The 17132-nt window shown below is 69.8% G+C and overlaps 1 protein-coding gene across 2 annotated transcripts; it reads left to right on the top strand.

Annotated features, from left to right (window-relative positions):
* Nucleotides 1-3276: 3276 nt before the first annotated feature.
* On the top strand, nt 3277-17078 carry DUSP8 (dual specificity phosphatase 8). Of its 2 annotated transcripts, none has more exons than XM_047774919.1 (7): nt 3277-3356; nt 8969-9283; nt 10553-10691; nt 14562-14728; nt 15232-15391; nt 15536-15659; nt 15905-17078. In XM_047774919.1, the coding sequence occupies exons 2-7, from the start codon at nt 9053-9055 to the stop codon at nt 16971-16973; spliced, it is 1890 nt and encodes a 629-aa protein (XP_047630875.1). In that variant the 5' UTR covers nt 3277-3356; nt 8969-9052; the 3' UTR covers nt 16974-17078. The 2 variants fall into 2 exon arrangements, with proteins under 2 accessions (XP_047630875.1, XP_047630876.1); XM_047774920.1 differs by lacking the exon at nt 3277-3356 and adding an exon at nt 3436-3501.
* The last annotated feature ends 54 nt before the right edge of the window (nt 17079-17132 follow it).

Raw genomic sequence — 17132 nt, 5'->3', positions numbered from 1 at the left:
AAGCACCCAGAAACGGCGGGGCGGGCTCGGTCCCGCGGGAGGAGGGCGCAGCCGCCGGCAGAGGGCGCGCACTGACCGCCCGGCCCTTCTCGGACCTGCCCGTCGGGGGCGCCGGTCCACCCGGGCCGCGAGCGGCGAGAGCGAAATCCCGCCCGGCCCGACCGGACCCCGCGCGGCCGCGGCGCCCCTCTGGCCCTGAGCAGGGCCCTGCTCCGCCGCGGGGACCCCAAAGCGGGGTCCGCGTGCTCGGGCCCGCGAGGCCACGATCCCTGCCGGGCTTGGACCTTGCCCCGCCTGGCACGTCGGCTGTAACCCGCCGGGCGTCCCTTCTGCGCGCGGCCCGCCGCCCGATCCGCCCCTGCTCCTCCAGGGCCGCGCTGCAAGGCGATGCGGGCCGATCCGCCCTGGAGCGGCAGGAGCCCCCTGCCCAGGCAAGGCGCCTAGACGGCCCGCGGGGCAAAAGGGCAGCGGATAGAGGCTAGCTCTGGGCTGCAGAGAACCCAGAGCCAGAGCTGGTGGCCTTGAAAGCCACCGTCTCGTCCGGAAGGGGACCCGCCCGACCTGCCCCTTCCTGGCAGAACTCCAGGTTTTAAGCGCTCATTTGCACATGAAGTGACCCCCCAGGACTCTAAAACATCATGGCCCAACCTCACGCCCCTGGCCAGGCCCCGCAACATGCCACCCCGACCCTCCCAGAAAGGGCACAAGGACACCATCCCCTCCCCTCAATTTCCTGCCTCCTGCTCAGGCCTAGAGCGCGGAGCGCCGTCCCGTCCCACATACCGGCGCTGAGCACGTCTGGGCAGGAGAGGGGCCCCCCTGGAGGGTCCACCTGGCCCACCCCTGGAGACAGCTCCTCTGTCCTCCCACTCCTGCGGGTCCCAGGCCCTTGGGGGTCCGTCCATGCTTCCCCAAGGGCCTCAGGCATCCACTCTGGCCACCAAGGCCGCTGGCAGATCAGCATGAATCCTCCTCCCACGGCCCAGGACCCAGCCCCCGACACACACACGGTTCAGACGTGGAGTGAGCCCAAACACGCAAGGCCCCGCCACACCCCGCACTCCATCTCGGAACTGACCTGGCCTGTGCTCGGTCTGGGCAGCTCTCCAAGCTCAGGGCCCACCTCCAGCCAGGGCCTCTCTCGTCCGACAGCCTTCCCCTCGGGGCCCAGCCTGGGGAAGGGAAGAAGGAAGGAGCTGAGCGCAGCCCCAGCCCCAAATAGCCCCGGAGCTAAGGTGCTTCCTTCCGGGGCAGCCCTGCTCCCCCCTCCCGGATGTCTGTTATCCTAAGTGCTGGCTCTGAGCCAGGAACACACTCTTTCCCCACACGACCCCACCAGCTCACAACTACTGGCTGCACCACAGGCCGGCATGGGGCGGGGGTGGGGGCGGGGGCGGGGGGCGAGCACTTCCTAAGCCCCTCCTGTGTGCAGACCTCTGAGGCTGGAGGTCCAGTCAGGAGCTGAGCATGGGAACGGGGAGAGCCCTCCCTCAATCCCATTCGGAGCACTGGGGTCCTGGAGGAGCAGGAAGGCGTCCCTGGCAACGTTTTTTGTGACCCATCATTCAGCCAGCCTCGGCTGAGGGCTGCCTCCCAGACCCCACCCTCCTTGGGAAGGGGCTGCACTCCCCGGGGGCCGACGCCTCTCTCACACCTGGAGGCTGGGAGGGGCTGGGAGACCTGCTGGGGGCTCCAGGCTGGAGGGGGAACGGCCCTCGCTCTCCATCCGGGCAGCCCTGGGGGAGGGTTTCGGGAAAGCGCAGGCTGTTTGCTCCCACCTCCCCCCCAAAATGACTCTGTTCGAAGCCCCCTCTCTCAGGACTTCGTCCCCAGGGCCCCTGCACCGGCGCCCTGCTAACACTGGGTCATGGTAGGCACATGGCCGCGTGCCCTCCCGTCTCACCCGGCTTCCTACTCCAGCACTCTGGACGCCTGCTGGGGGTAAGAATAAGGCCTTTCCTGTCTGGGGTGGTCCCGTCTGCACCAGGACCAGTCACTGCTTGCCTGTCCCGTCCCGGGGTGGCCTCCCCGACGCCCACCCACGCCAGTGCGTGTGCGCTCGACACTTGCCCAAGGTGTCATTACCTGCTCGTTCCCGCTCTGGACGACCAGCGTCCAAACGGCCGAGCAGTTGTGTTCCCACCGCGGTCGGCTGGGGGCACACGCTCACCTGCCTGTGGGGGGCGGGGAGGGGCACACCGTCGAGGCGAGTCCCCGCGAGCGCGGCTTAAGGGCGACTTTTCGCTAGAAGCGACCAAGGCTGGAGGTCGTCAGCGGGAACGGGGGAGACGGCGCTGACTAGAGAACCCCCCGCCCCCCGCAACCAACTCGTGAGCTATGTGACCCAAGGCAAACCATCTCGCCTCGGAGCTTCTCCTTTCCCGAAGAAAGCGCAGGCCCAGGTTCCCACCTCCAGGGGTCGTGGAGAGGGTCGGCGCGAGGCCGCAGGTAAAGCGCCTCGCAGAGCTGGGCTCGCGGTGCGCTCTAGCACCAGGCCCGGGGCTGGAGAAGGCCCTCCCCGCCGGCAGGCCCCGCACCAACAAAGGCTGCGGAGAGGCGGGGGCGCCAGCTCTGGCCAAGCCGGCGGGGAGAGGAACCTCGGGCCTGGGAGCCGGACGGTCGGCCCCTCGGCGGGTGTGTGTGCCACGAGGCTGGAGGTCCCCGGGTGGGGCCGAGCACTGGGGCTGGGAGGGCGTCCTGGAAGTGGGGTCCCAGGCACGGAATCGGGACGCCGCGCGGCCCCTTTAAGAGCCGGTGCCGGGGTGAGGGGTGAGGGCAGAGGGCGCCGGGCGGTGGCAGCGAGCCCGGGCCCCCGCCCCCTGCGGCCGCCGCCTCTAATCTGCACCCGGAGCCCGGGCTCCGGCTGACGTCACCTGCCCCCGAGCCGCGCGCGCTGATTGGCTGCAGGTGACGTCAGGGGCTTTTTTCGCTCGGCATGACCTCATCCCCGCCGGCGGCCCCGCCCTTCGCCCCGGGCCTGTCACTCGCGGCCGAGCGCGGCGGCGGAGCCGGCTCCGCGGCCCCCACCCCCACGGCCGCGCCGGACGCCGGAACCCGAGCCCGAGCCCGAGCCCGAGCCCGTGCCGGAGCCGCACCGGCCGCGCCCGCCGAGCCGCGGGGTGGGATGCGCGCCGCGAGCGCGCGTGCCCGCCCGCAGTGCGCGCGCCCCGGCCCGTGCGAGCGCTCCCCGCGGCGGCCGCGGCGGCGACGGCGGCGACGGCGACGCGGCCCGCGCGCTCCCCCGGCCCCTGCCCCGGCTGCGCGGGCCCCCGCCGGGCCCATGGGCTGCGGGGCCGAGCTGGCGCGCTGAGCGCGGCGCGGCTCCCGGGTGCGGGCCGGAGGCGAGCGTGAGCGAGGTGAGCGGGGACGCGCGGGGCGCCGGCAGGGTGGGGGTTAACCGGCGCGCGGCCCGTGCACCCGGCCCCGCGGGGTGGGCGCCGCGTCGCGAGCGCACGGAGGGCAGCGCCGGGTGGGCGCCCGGGAAGAGGAGACCGCCTGGAGGTGAGCGGCGCCGGTCCGCGGGGGACGGGCCCCCCGCCTGGCTCGAGGGGACGCCAGTGACCAGACCGATAAGCCCTTCCCCCGCTGCCCGCAGCCCCGGCGGCCCCCGGCCTGGCCCGCATCGGTCCACGGCTTCGCCGCCTTTCTCCTGGCAGTGCTTTCTTATTTCGGTGGGGGAGGGGCATGAATTAAGGACCCGGGGACCACTGAGACCCAGCGTGGATCTGCCCGAGCCTCAGCGCGAGCCCCAGGCGCCCCGGACGGCCTCGGCCCTAGGCGGCGAGGGTCTCTGGTCTCTGGAAGCCTCAGGAGAGGGCCCGTTCCGCCTCCGGCAGGGAGGAGGGCAGATCGTCTCCCCCGTGTGGCCAGGCTGCTATGGGCGCCCCCCACCTCGGGGTGCTCAGCTGGCCTCTGCGGAATAAAGGCCGGCCGCCAGCCTGCTGCAGACGCCGCGGGTGCTGGGGGAGGGGCTGGCACTGCCAGGCTGAGTGCAACCAGCCTCCTTCTGCCTCTGTGCCCACCCTGAGGTGGGGGATAGGTGGTGGGCCCACCTGGAGGGGAGGGGGCCCCAGGTGCCCAGCCCCATCCAGGGCATTGCTTCTGACGTGCTGCCGCAGACGGGGATGGGCTTCTGCAGGGGGGCCTTGGAGGCCGGGCGCTGCAGTGACGGGGGCTTGGAGGGGGAGAGGGCCCTCCGTGTGCCGGAGGACAGAGGTGGCAGGATCCAGTGTGGCGCCCGCAATGGTCTTATTTGCAGCCTGGAGTGGGGTTGGGGTGCTGCAGGCCCTGCCCCGGGCCCCCCGCCCCTGGAGGTCTGCCCAGGCCTGAGGGTCCTGTCATCTCCCCCAGACCTTGCTCCCAGGGCAGCCCAGGGGATGAGCGTGGCATCCAGCCCCCCTGGCCTGCTCTGCTCGGGAGGACAGATGTCCCATGTGTTGGCTCCTCAGATGGTGAATAAGCACCTGCCAAAGGGGCCAGATCACGTGACCGGGAGCTGGGAGTCTGTCCTGAAGTCAGACTGAAATGCCTCCTGCTGTAGTCCGCGGCCTAGGGCCCCGGGAGAGTTGCTGGGCAGGTTCTAGTCCCTGGCTGCCCTCAGCCCCTAGCGAGGCTCTTGGGCCCCAGAGGCTGCCTCTGGGGAGAGTGGGCTCTGTGACCGAAGTGCCAAAAGATGCTTGGCGTCACCTGTCACCTTCTGCTCTGGGACCCTTCCCAGCACCACCTCTTCTCTCAGGCTGAGGCTGACCTCCAGGCCCAGAAGGTTCAGCCAGACAGGGAGCTGGAGGGACCACCGGCCAGCGGCAGAGGCCAGGGGCTGCTCTGCACGTCTCCTAGTTGTGCAGCACGTGCGGAAGGGAGAGGAAGGTCCCAGACCCGCCGCGGACGGATGTGGGTCAGAGTCTGACCATCAGAACTCCAGAGGCTGAGGCCGCCTCTGCCTGAACCCCGGGGGACAGTGACGGGCAGACGCTGGCCCACGTATGTCACACCGGGGTCGGGAGGCCTGCAGAAGTTCCGCAGCTCCGTGGGGCCGCGTCAGGCCAGGCAGGAGCAGAAGAAACCTGGCTGTGTTCGGCCCCGAGCCTGTCCTTTCAAGGACCCTCCTGCCAAACCCTCCTATCCCGGTTCAGCCCCATCCCTGGGAACGGAGTGAGTAGGGCCCCCACCCCACCGTCTCCCGAAGTGCGCAGCTTCCCAGGCCCTGCTGGCTCTGAATGGCCTTGCCGAGCCCAGGCAGGACAGAGAGCAGCACAAGAGCGTTTGATGACCCTGATGAGGGCAAGAGGGTCCGGTGAGCTGCCCTGCTGTGAGCACGCAGCCCCTGCCCCCCAGAGGTCACCCCTACCAGGGTCCCCCCCCCCCCCCCCCGCCACCTTCCAAGTGCAGCAGTTCCTGCCTCCAGAGCGGCCCCTGGGTCAGAGCGAGCTGGACCTCACCGCATCTTGGGGCCCCTCACCGTCAGCTCTTCCTGCAGGCTGCCTGCTCCCAGGCTCGCCAGCCTGGGGCTCGCGTGTCCCCTAGATGTTGAGTACAAAGGGCCTGGGGAGGGTGCTCTTGGCTGGGAGTTTCCTGGTCACACGGGTGCTCAGGGTCACGGATGTCCCGCGGGGAGCCGTGGGAGCCGTGGGAGGCCAGGCCGCAGCTGGCGTCCTGGGATCCTGGGGCACTTGGCACGCATCCAGCGACCCCAGGCGTGTGCACACACGCTGTCATGTGAGCAGCTGCCCACAGGGGTGGGGTGGAGTGTGGGAATGGGGCAAGTACCAAGGCGGGCAGTGTGCAAAGGGGCGTGTCCAGCCTGTAGGCAGCCCAGGGGCCAGGCAGCGCTGTGTACCTGGCCTGCCCTCTAGGCCACGCCCGGCCAGGGCTGTCTCCTTGGCTCCCAGCCCTCTGGTGGGGGTCTGTGGGGCTGTGCACCCCTCCCAGCTGACCAGGCTCTGGGTGCCCTCCCCCTAGGGAAGGGGGTGTCGCTGAGCCTGGGGTGGGCCCTTGAAAGCCAGCGGGGAGGCCCAAAGCCCCTTCCGTGTCCGATTCCTCTGTGCCCACCTGGCTGCTTCTAGCCCCGTGGGTGTGCGCAAGGCTGCTCGGAGTGCTCCCACCCCTCCCTGCCAACAGCCCGGCTCTGGGCCCTGATCTGTGTGTTGCATCTTTGGGAGGTGAGGGGTCTGCTCCCAGGAGCTCCAGGTCCAAGGAGGCCCTGTGGGTGAAGGTGCAGCCCCAGGAGGCCAGCTTAGTGCAGGAGGGGCGCTCCGGCCACACTTTGGCCTTTCAGACAGAGAAAGTCTCCCAGGCTTGGGAGAGAGCGAGCCTGTGCAAGTGGCCTCGGAAGGTGAGGAAGGTTCGGAGCTGCTGGAGCCGCCGCGCCAGGGGCCGGCCCGGCTCGGGGTGGTCCAGGCCCAGCTACTGAGCACCTGCAGGGGCGGAGAGGGGTGGGAACGAGTGAGGAGGGGAGGGACCTGGCTCTGCAGAGCAAGCAGCTCCTGCCGCCGCCCGCAGGAGCAGCGGTTGCCTGGCACCTCTGCTGTTGCCATGGTGATGATGAAGGTGCCAACTTGCTAATGAGTCCCCCTGGCTGCAAATAACAATGCTGCAGTGGTTAACAGGGCCAAGCTGGGGGCTTCCCTGGGGGCAGGGCGGGGACCAGGTACCGGCCCCGGGGGCAGGCTGCCCACCCTCCAGCCCCTGCCCCCACCCTCCCCTGCCCCTCCTCCAGCCTCCACGCCTTTCTGTGGTGTGGACAGCCCGCCTTTAAGGACTGGAGGGTGCAGACAGGCAGCTGGCCAGGCGGAGCGAGGAGGGCCTCTCCCCAGTCCAGTCCTTCGTCCCTGCGCCAAGGGGGCTTCTGCTTGGCTTCTGTTTCGGGCAGAGGTAGACCGTCCCTACCTGACCAGTGGGCATCGGACCCCATGCCATGATGTCCTTGGGTCCTGGGCCTCGGACCTGGACTCTTGGCCCCACATCCAAGGGTGGGAAGCTCTGGCCACGCTTGCAGGGCCAGCACGTAAAAGGGACCTGGTGGCTGCGGCCTGTCACAGCCTTGACAAGATTCAGGTCAGAACTCAGGCAGCCCCCCCCCCCCGCCCCAGCAGGCAGGGCCCCTCGATAGGCAGGCCCTTCTGCTTTTGAATTTACTTGGCACAGCTGTCAGGAGGTTAGTGGCCCCACAGTCGAGGAGCCCTGAGCGCCAGCCTGAGGAGCAGCGCCTCTGTCAACAGGATCCCACGCCCCCCCCCCCCGCCCCCCTGTCCAGGGCCACCCCGACACGTCCCTTGGCACCAGCTCTGAGGGCCCAGCCCAGGGCTGTGGGCAGGGTCCACACCTGCCTTGTGCACCTGCTCCTCCGTGAGCTCCACCCCCCACCCCAGCCTGGAGCTCACCTGGGAGGGTGGTCGGGAGATGGTGGCAGCCGTGTCCCCAGTGCTGTTTGAAAGGTGACACGTGTCCTTCGCTGCCTCATCCCGGCACCCTCTGCGGCTGCAGGCCGGGGGCTCGCTGAGGGGCTCCCCTCTGGCTTCCCACGGGGACGTCTGTCCTGCAGCCTCCCCCGCCCCCACGCTGGCGGGGGGAGGGGGGGTGGCAGAGGGAGGGGCCTGGCTTCCGTCCAGTCTCCTTATTGTGACCTTGGGTTGACCCCTCCCATCCCTGAGCAAGCTGGGTGTCCTGATGCTGCATGCCTCCTGGGGGCGGGGGCTCTGAGGCTTGAGGGCGCTAGAGAAAGGCCAGTCCTGGCAGGTGACAGGGAAGATGGGGTCCGGCAGGTGGGCCTGGAGTGGCAGAGCCTTGGCACCTGATCGTAGGAGGGGCTTCTGCCGAGGCTCTGGAGCCCCCATGCCCCCAGCCACCTACGCCCTCCAGGCACCCGGAGTCTGAACCCTTGGAGGCCATGCCGAGTGTCCCAGGGTCTAACTGTTGGGTCCCCCACGCTCACCTTCGTCCTCAGATGCCCCCCACCACATCCCATCCTTGGACCTAAACCCCGGGCCACCGCTATACTGTCACCCCCATTCTGAGCACATGAGCAGGAGGCGGACACTGGCCCACGCCGCACCTAAACCTTGGCCGGCAGCCCCGGGGAGCAGAGTGCCCTCGAGCACCCCGCCCTGGCTGCCGGGTTCCGGGAGCCCTGACTTGGGCAAGCAGCACTGCATCCCCCTGCCCCCAGGCCAGATTATCGGCTTACAGAGTGAGAGGGAGGGCCTGCCAGGGAGCGGAGGGCTTGGCCACAGGGAAGGAGGGGCACAGGGGTCCCGGGAATCGAATCAGGAGGACATGGAGGCCACGTGAGCAAGCAGCCCGTATCCTGGGGGTGCTGGGAGCTTGGGGGACAGAATATGGCATTCCAGAATAAGTGAGGGCCCTCGTCCGGCAGCTCCCCCAGCCCGAGCCCTGAGGCCTTTCCCTCTGTGGGTGCCCTGAGCCCTTCTGCCTCCTGCTGAGTGGCCGGCGCCGTGACCTGGAGGCCGTGGGGCTGGACAGGCCAGTCCTGAGCACCCTTCCCACTCAATGTGTCACAGCCCCCAACTCAAGACCTCATGGGGGGAGTTCCCGTCGTGGCTCAGTGGTTCACAAATCCGACTAGGAACCACGAGGTTGCGGGTTTGATCCCTGGCCTTGCTCGGTGGGTTAAGGATCTGGTGCTGCCGTGAGCTGTGGGGTAGGTCGCAGACGCGGCTCGAATCCCGAATTGCTGTGGCTGTGGCGTAGGCTGGTGGCTACAGCTCCAGTTCGACCCCTAACCTGGGAACCTCCCTATGCCGCGGGTGCAGCCCTAGAAAAGGCAAAAAGACCTCTTGGGGCAGCCACAGGAACGCTGGTTCCCCGGAGGCGGGGAGCCCCTCGGGTGTGGGTCAGACCTCAGCGCTCTGGTGCCCGCAGGGCAGCCCCGCCACCCGCCCCTCTGAGGCTGGCCCAGTGCCCGCCTGGGGCCTGCGGCCCTGCTGACCTGACCGTCCGCCTCTCCCCGCAGGTCTGGCACCATGCCTGGTCCCACCAAGCCCTAGGCCGCAGCCCCTGCGCACGTCCGGGGTCACCCCCTGCCACCGGCCACACCATGGCCGGGGACCGGCTCCCTCGGAAGGTGATGGATGCCAAGAAGCTGGCCAGCCTGCTGCGGGGCGGGCCCGGGGGGCCTCTGGTCATTGACAGCCGCTCCTTCGTGGAGTACAACAGCTGGCACGTGCTCAGCTCCGTCAACATCTGCTGCTCCAAGCTGGTGAAGCGGCGGCTGCAGCAGGGCAAGGTCACCATCGCGGAGCTCATCCAGCCCGCCGCCCGCAGCCAGGTACCGCCCGCCCGGGCTGCCGCCCCCCCTCCGCCCTGGGGCCTCGGCGCCCTCCTGGGGAGGCCTCCGCGGCCCCCGGAGCCTCTGTCTGCCCAGGGTCCCCAAGCAGCCGTCTCCCCACGCGCGACAGGGCAGGGGCCCAGCCAGGGGCTCAGAGAGAGGCCTTGAAAGGACGAGCATGGCAACCACGCACAGGGGCCTGAGGAGGGGACGCTGGCGGCAGAGGGACCTTGGGGTGGCGGCGGGTCAGGCACCCTCTGAGGACGGGACGGGTGGCCCGGGGGCTCAGGCCAGCAGTCCGTGTCCCCAGCACCCAGTCCTTTCCCCCTTGGACTCTTGAGGGACCCGAGTGCTCTCAGGGGCCCAAGAACGTCTCCGGTCACCCGCGGTGGACAGTCCTATCTCTGAGGCCCAGGAGCGTGGAGTCCCACACGGGGGAGGGACAGCTGGGCCGGTGACCAGGGAAGGCAGGGGCACCTCCAGTGGGGGCGGTGTGGCACGCCAGCAGCCCGGAGGCTGAGGGAGGGGTCCTGGTCACAGAGCCGGGGCAGAGAGGGCCCAGATGGGCGTCCCCCCACTCCCCCCAACCCCCCAGGCAGGAACCGGCTCCCTGCAGCCTCCAGTGAGGGGATCCTGGTGATTAACAACCCCCAGCGAGGTCTCCCCCCGAGCGCCCTCCCATTGGCTGCCGGTGACATCACCCGGCCCGGGGTTGGCAGCTCAGCTGGCTTAAGGGCTGAGTGTGCGCGGGGGGCGGGGGCGTCCGCTGGTCTCTGAGCAAGAGCCACTCAACATCTGGGCCTGGGCACGGGGGCGGGGGACGGCGGAACCCCAGCTCCCAGCTGCTGCTGCCTGAGTTGTTGGGCCTGAGGAGGGGGCGTCTGGCCGCAGCCCCCAGATCCCCCCATCACTGGCTGGAGAGGGAAGGAGAGTCCCCCACCTCAAAAGCCCCAAAGGGTGCCTCCCAGGTCCAGCCTCGCACACCTGGGGAGCCCCGCTGCCTTCACCCACGTCCCTCCACATGGCCCAGCCCGTGGTGTCTGGTACCTTGACCCACGTGGGCACAGCTGTAGGGGCAGTGGGTGTCCCCCTGGCCCACCCTGCTCCGAGGCTCTGCCTGGTGACCGTGGGCGTGGAGACCTGTGCAGGTGTGCATGGCTGGGTGCCTGCCTGCCCTCCCTCCCCTGGAGACAGCAAGGTGGTGGCAGCAGGGGGTGGGGAGGCCGGCAGGTGCCTGGCAGTGGCCTGACCTCTGCCTCCGGCTCCCAGGTGGAGGCCACGGAGCCGCAGGACGTGGTGGTCTATGACCAGAGCACGCGGGATGCCAGCGTGCTGGCCGCAGACAGCTTCCTGTCCATCCTGCTCAGCAAGCTGGACGGCTGCTTCGACAGCGTGGCCATCCTCACAGGTGCGTCCGGTGCTGCCTCCCTGCCTCTCGGCCCCTGGCGGCTGGGCGGGGGCGGGGCTGGTCCGGGAGTCACGGTTCTGGACGCGCCTCTGCTCTCCGCCGGAAGCCGGGGCACCAGGGGCTGTCTGGGCAGTGGGGGCCCGGTGGGGGGCAAACCCCCGTAGCTCTGGAATTCTTGGGGGCTCCCCCTCCCCCCGAGCCCCCACCAATAGAGGCCACTCCTGCCACGAGCAGGTGGACAGGAGGAAACCCTGGTATAGACGGGGCGGGGGGGGACAGGGAATCTAAGCGAAGATGTGGCCTGCCTTGGAAACTCCCCCATGCGTGCAAACACACTCACACTCACACTGCCCGGAGCTCCCTGGCTAGGGAGGAGGCACAGGCCCCACCCCAGAGAACCCCCAGTCTGAGCAGAGCTGTCACACACAGGCGGTAGATGCAGCACTCCAGCTGCATGGGTGCCCCACAACAGCCTGCGTGGTCATGACCGCGGTCTGGGGGTTCAGCGGAGGTCCCCACAGGGCTTCCTGTTCCCCAGAAGCAGCCTGGCCCCCTACACACGCCCGTGCGCGCAGGCTGCCCTGAGGTTCCCACTGATCCCTCCCCTCCTGTGGCCAGCAACTGACATCTTCCAGCATCCACCCCACCCCTCCCGGTGGCCCGGGTCCTGGGGCCAGGTGGAGCTGGCCTGTCCCAGGAATGTGCCAGTGTCACCCCCTCGTCACACAGCTTGGGGCGCCTCCGAGCCTGGTCAGCAGGGGTGGCCGATGGGCGCCTGGCTGGGCCTCTCATGCAGGCGTTTCATGGGCGCACAGCCGGAGAGAGACTGTGGGGACCCAGCGTCTGCCTGGCAGGGGCTCTGGGCAGGCCTCTGGGAGGAGGTGTCCTACGAGCCAGCCCTGAAGGCGTGCAGGACGTTTGGTGTGGGTGGACGTCGTGGGTGGGTGTGCGAGCCGCCGTCTACACGCGTGCGGGTGTGGATGTTCACAGGAACCCTCCAGGGCCCAGCTGGGGATGCGTGTGCGTGTGTGTGCGTGCGTGTGTGTGTATCTGTCTCTGTATCCATATGTCTGTGTGTTTGTGTATCTGTGTGTGTGTGTGTGTGTGTACACCCGAGCATGCCTTGGCCACAGGTGGGAGCAGAGCCTTTAGGGAGTCTAAGAGGCGGGTCCCCGAGCTGGGCGCGATGTGGGGGGCTCCCCAGGGACCTGGCTGTGCCCAGCTTGCTCGCTCAGCCCTGGGTGCTGCCTCACCCGGCAAGGTTAGCGTACTTGCCCCCATTCCTCTGAGGGCCCAGCGAGGAGAAGTCGTGGCCCCTGCATGGTATGGGGGGCTGGGAGTAATGCTCAGAGCAATGCCAGACTGGGACCCAGACTTGGGGGCAGCCCCCGGGCCTTACCCACACTCCCGCCTGGCGCAGTCGGAATTGGGGGGGGCGAGTGGGGAGAGGGCTGCTGGACGCCCAGAATGGGGAAGTGACTCTGGGGGATGCCCAGCAAGGAGGTGGGCGCTCAGTAGAGGCCAGAAGGGAGCACCAGATCCCTGGGGCGGGGGCGCAGAGGGGAGCCAGGGCGATGCGCTGGCTCAGCGGGGGTAGAGGGGCGCCATGGGCAGGAGGTTCGTTGCGGGGGCGGTGCGGGCAGGCGCTGCTGGGGTCCAGACCTGGCTGCTGTGACCACTGCCACGCCCCCTCCCCAGCTGCTCCGCCGGTGACGCCCTGTGGGGGCGGAGATGGGAAAGGACGCCTGGCCCTTTAAGCAGCGGGCGGCCCTGCCTGGAGCCGGCTGCGCCCCGGTGGGTGCGCGTCGTCGCTGCGGAATGCGGGCCGGCGATGTCCCCGCAGGCACCCCAGCCCGCGCTCGACGTCCCCGGACCCTGGCCGGAGACCGAGGCGGGAGCGGCCCCCGCTCGGAGGGTGGGTGCGGGGACGGCGGGGCTCCGGGCTCCCATTGCGAGGGGAGGGGGGGTGGGAGTGCCGCCCAGGCCACGCGCTTTTGTCCGAGTCGGGGATTTCATTGTGAGGCTCTGGGAGCTGCGGCCGGCTCCTCTGACCTGCCCAGCGCAGAGCAGGGTTGGGGCGTGGGGGCGTGGGGGTCCCTCCTGAAGGAAGGTGCCCTTGAGAGCCCTGGGGGACGGGGGCGCATTCCCAGGCCCTGAGAGTGGGGGGACCTGCAGAGTGCGGGGCTGCCGGCACTGATGCGGCCCACGTGTCCCTCCCTTGTCACCCATCCCCAGAGCCTGGGGCGGCTCTGAAATCGCGGAAGGACGGAATCTGAGGCCCTGGCGTCCATGGGGGGGGGGTTGTAGGGGGCATCCCAAGCTGCCTGGCTCTGCCTAAAGAGGTTTTCTGGGGGCCTTACCCGGGGAATTGCAGCAAAGCCTAGCAGGTCTCCCCAGACTGTCCTTTAGTGGGGGGGGGGGGGTCCTGATGGAATTCACTCCCCTGCCCCCCACTTGCCAGCTTCGTGGCCGAGATGGCAGGGAGTAAGGGGCCTGTGGTAGGTGCAGACCCTGCTCCTCCTGGGCAGGTGCTGTCCTCCAGCAGGGGCATCGGGGTGCCTGGCTCCGGACTGGGCAGGGCCTGACCCCCGGCCCCAGCCCAGCCTCTTCTTCCGGGGGCCGGGGAGCAGGGCATCAGCCATGCTAACAGTCACCTGCTTCTCCCCATCCGACAGCGGGTCCCCAAGGAAGGGACCCCTGCCCCTCCCAGCTGATGCTTCTACTCCCCTAGCCTGAGGTCTCCCACCTCCACGGCCCCCGAAAGTCATGCCTTTCCTGGGACCCAGGAGCACACCCAGCAGGCATTCTGGCTGGGTGTCTGGACAGACTGACCCCTGAGCTGGACCAGGGGTGAGCTGAGGCCACTAGGCACCTCTGTTCTCCAGAATCAGCCGGGTGTCTGGTGCCAGCTGTGGACCAGGGCAGGGACCCGTCCCGCTCCCCTGCCTGCTCCGCGGGTGGGTAGGCCTTGGTCCAGCTGCTTCTAGGTCACCTCCTGCGTGCCTCGTGGCAGCACCCAGGGCGGGGAGGACCCTGAGGCTGCGGTCACTGGCTGAGTTGGACGTGTGCCTGCATGCCCCCTCAGGCCTCTCCTACCCCTACCGGCAAAGGCGCTCCCTCCGCCCACCCTGGGTCTGGCGGTGCGGGACTGGTGGCGGGACACATGCCAGCCACGTGCAGAGCGTGTGGCCTGCGAGCTCCCAGTCTGCAGGGTTCCCAGCTCTCAGGCAGCCTCTGCTCCTCCGTCGTCCCCTGCTGGGTGGAATGGAGCCGCACGCCAGTGCCCCTGCGGGTTGTGCCAGCTCCAGGGGGTGATGTCATGCCCAGGGCAGGGGAGGGCTCCTCAGAACCTTGCCTCCTGGTCCTGGCATCCAAGGCCTGCCCGGGGCTCCCGGCCAACGGCAGGCAGGGAGGGATTGCATCAGCCCAGGGGGAGAGGCGGGAAGGCCTGGCCCGGCCTGGCCCCCGGCCGCGGCCCCGGGGGTGAAGGGGCTGGTGATACGGACCCTCCAGGAAGGCCTCGGAGCCCATCCCTGCCTGGGCCCTGTGGGCGCCGTGCTGGTCAGCCACCCCACCCCCACTTTTACGGGCATCACAGCCGCGTCCTCCGTGAGGCCAGCCCCTAATTAGCGTGCGCGGGCATAGAGGCCGGCTGTAGAGGTGCACGGCACGTGCCACCGTCGTCACCGTCGCCGTCGTGAGGGCTGCCCTCCAGGAACAGCACCAAGACCAGGTGCTCAGGCCAGAGGCACCAGGTGGTGGGGGGGGGGTCCCGCCGAGTGGGGCTGGGACACGTGGTGGGTGGGCGGCCCAGCTCTCTCCCGCCCCAGCCCGCCCACCCGCTGACATGGGCCTCCTCCACTCCTGCAGGGGGTTTCGCCACCTTCTCCTCCTGCTTCCCTGGCCTATGTGAGGGCAAGCCGGCTGCCCTGCTGCCCATGAGCCTCTCCCAGCCCTGCCTGCCCGCGCCCAGCGTGGGCCTGACCCGCATCCTGCCCCACCTCTACCTGGGCTCTCAGAAGGACGTCCTGAACAAGGTACGCGCCCCCCAGAGCTGGAGGCAGCCCCCGGGTGGGCCTGGGGAGGAAGACGCTGACACCCACGGGGGCTGGATGTGGGAGAAGCACGGGCCAGGCGCACAGGAGCACCAGAGCAGGGCTCAGGGCAGGGCCTGGCAGCGCTGGCTGGAGAAGCCGCTCCCTGCCCCTTTGGCAGCGCAGCCCACATGCCACACTGCTGATGTCACTGGGCCCCTGGCCAGCCCTGAAAGAACCCCGTGTTTGAAAAATGGTGACGAGGGACGAGAGTAAAGCCGCCGCCCAGGCAGCCGTCAAATTCCTGGGAGCCTACCGCAGGCGGAGGCCGGGGCTCGCAGGCCGCCAGCCCCCCGCCCGGGCACTGGGACCCTTGCTCCACGGCGGCAGCGGAGGGGGCAGAAGGGGCTCTGGGTCCAGATCCTAAGGCTCCTGCCCGAGAGCCTGGCAGGTACCGGACCTCCCGCCAGCCCCGCCCGCTTCCAGCCTGTTCTCCCCCCTCCCAGGATCTGATGACCCAAAACGGAATAAGCTACGTCCTCAATGCCAGCAACTCCTGCCCCAAGCCTGACTTCATCTGTGAGAGCCGCTTCCTGCGCGTTCCCATCAACGACAACTACTGTGAAAAGCTGCTGCCCTGGCTGGACAAGTCTATCGAGTTCATCGGTGAGGCGCCCGGCCTGGCATCTGCCCGCCCCGGCCCGGGGAGGGGGCCGGGCAGGCGAAGCACGGTGGCACAGGGGCTCCCCACGCCGGGGTGGGTCGGGGAAGGCCGGCAGCCCCAGCCCTCACCTGGGCCCCTGTCCCCAGATAAAGCCAAGCTGTCCAGCTGCCAGGTCATCGTGCACTGTCTGGCCGGCATCTCCCGCTCGGCCACCATCGCCATCGCTTACATCATGAAGACAATGGGCATGTCCTCCGACGACGCCTACAGGTAGCCCCTCCCACCCGGCCCCGGGCCGGCCGCCTCGCCTCTCCCCGCCCCCCCCCCCCGCCCCCGCCCGCCGTTCCGGGCACCTGCCTCTGGTCGGGAAAGCGGCTCGCAGCCCGAGCGGAGCCCCAGCACACGGAGCGCCGGCACCCCAGAGGGCGCGGTGGGTGCGGGGAAGAGGCAGGTGGGCCGCGCGCCCTGGCAGGAGTGCCTCGGCCCGCGCCCCATGCAGCCGCCTCTCCCGCCAGGTTCGTGAAGGACCGGCGCCCGTCCATCTCGCCCAACTTCAATTTCCTGGGCCAGCTGCTGGAGTACGAGCGCAGCCTGAAGCTGCTGGCCGCCCTGCAGGGGGAGGGCGCCTCCCACCCCGGGACGCCAGAGCCCCTCCCGGGCCCTGCAGCCACACTGCCGCCGCTGCCACCACCTACCTCAGAGAGGGCCGCTGCCGCCGCCGCCGGGAGCGCCGCGGCCACCGCCTCCAGGGAGGGCGCACAGATTGCAGGCGGGGAGACCCCCACGCCCGCCGGCGCCCCCGCCCCGGCCACCAGCGCGCTGCAGCAGGGCCTGCGCGGCCTGCACCTCTCCTCTGACCGCCTCCAGGACACCAACCGCCTCAAGCGCTCCTTCTCGCTGGACATCAAGTCGGCCTATGCCCCCAGCCAGCGGCCCGACGACCCCGGGCCCCCTGCCCCCGCGGAGGCCCCCAAGCTCTGCAAGCTGGACAGCCCGTCGGGGGGCGCGCTCGGCCTGCCCTCGCCCAGCCCCGACAGCCCGGACCCGGCGCCCGAGACGCGCCCGCGGCTGCGCCGGCGGCCCCGGCCTCCAGCCGGCTCCCCGGCGCGCTCTCCCGCGCACGGCCTGGGCCTGAACTTCGGCGACGCCGCCCGGCAGACCCCGCGGCACGGCCTCTCGGCCCTGTCGGCGCCCGGGCTGCCCGGCCCCGGCCAGCCGGCCGGCCCCGGGGGCTGGGCGCCGCCGCTCGACTCGCCGGGCACGCCGTCGCCCGACGGGCCCTGGTGCTTCCGCCCCGAGGGCGCGCAGGGCGCGGGCGGCGCGCGGTTCGTCCCCTTCGGCCGCGCCGGCGGGCAGGGCGCGGGCGGCGGCGACCTGCGGCGGCGGGAGGCGAGGGCCGAGTCCCGGGACGCGAGGACCGGCTGGCCGGACGAGCCGGCCCCCGAGACGCAGTTCAAGCGCCGGAGCTGCCAGATGGAGTTCGAGGAGGGCATGGTGGAGGGGCGCGCGCGCGGCGAGGAGCTGGCCGCCCTGGGCAAGCAGGCCAGCTTCTCGGGCAGCGTGGAGGTCATCGAGGTGTCCTGACCGCGGCTCCCCCCCCCCGAAATCTATATTCTATATAATGCAAAGAAAGGTAAATGGTTTTACTGCGATTTTTATCGAGAAGTAAATATTTCGATTTTTTATTTATTTAAGCTGTTCATTCTGGCAATGATTTGGCAACAGTGCCGGCGGTCCCCGGAG

This window comes from Phacochoerus africanus, chromosome 4, assembly GCF_016906955.1.
Source record: "Phacochoerus africanus isolate WHEZ1 chromosome 4, ROS_Pafr_v1, whole genome shotgun sequence".
Lineage (NCBI taxonomy): Eukaryota > Metazoa > Chordata > Mammalia > Artiodactyla > Suidae > Phacochoerus > Phacochoerus africanus.
The sequence above is the reverse complement of the archived record's forward strand: the minus strand, read 5'-3'. Positions and strand labels throughout refer to the sequence as shown.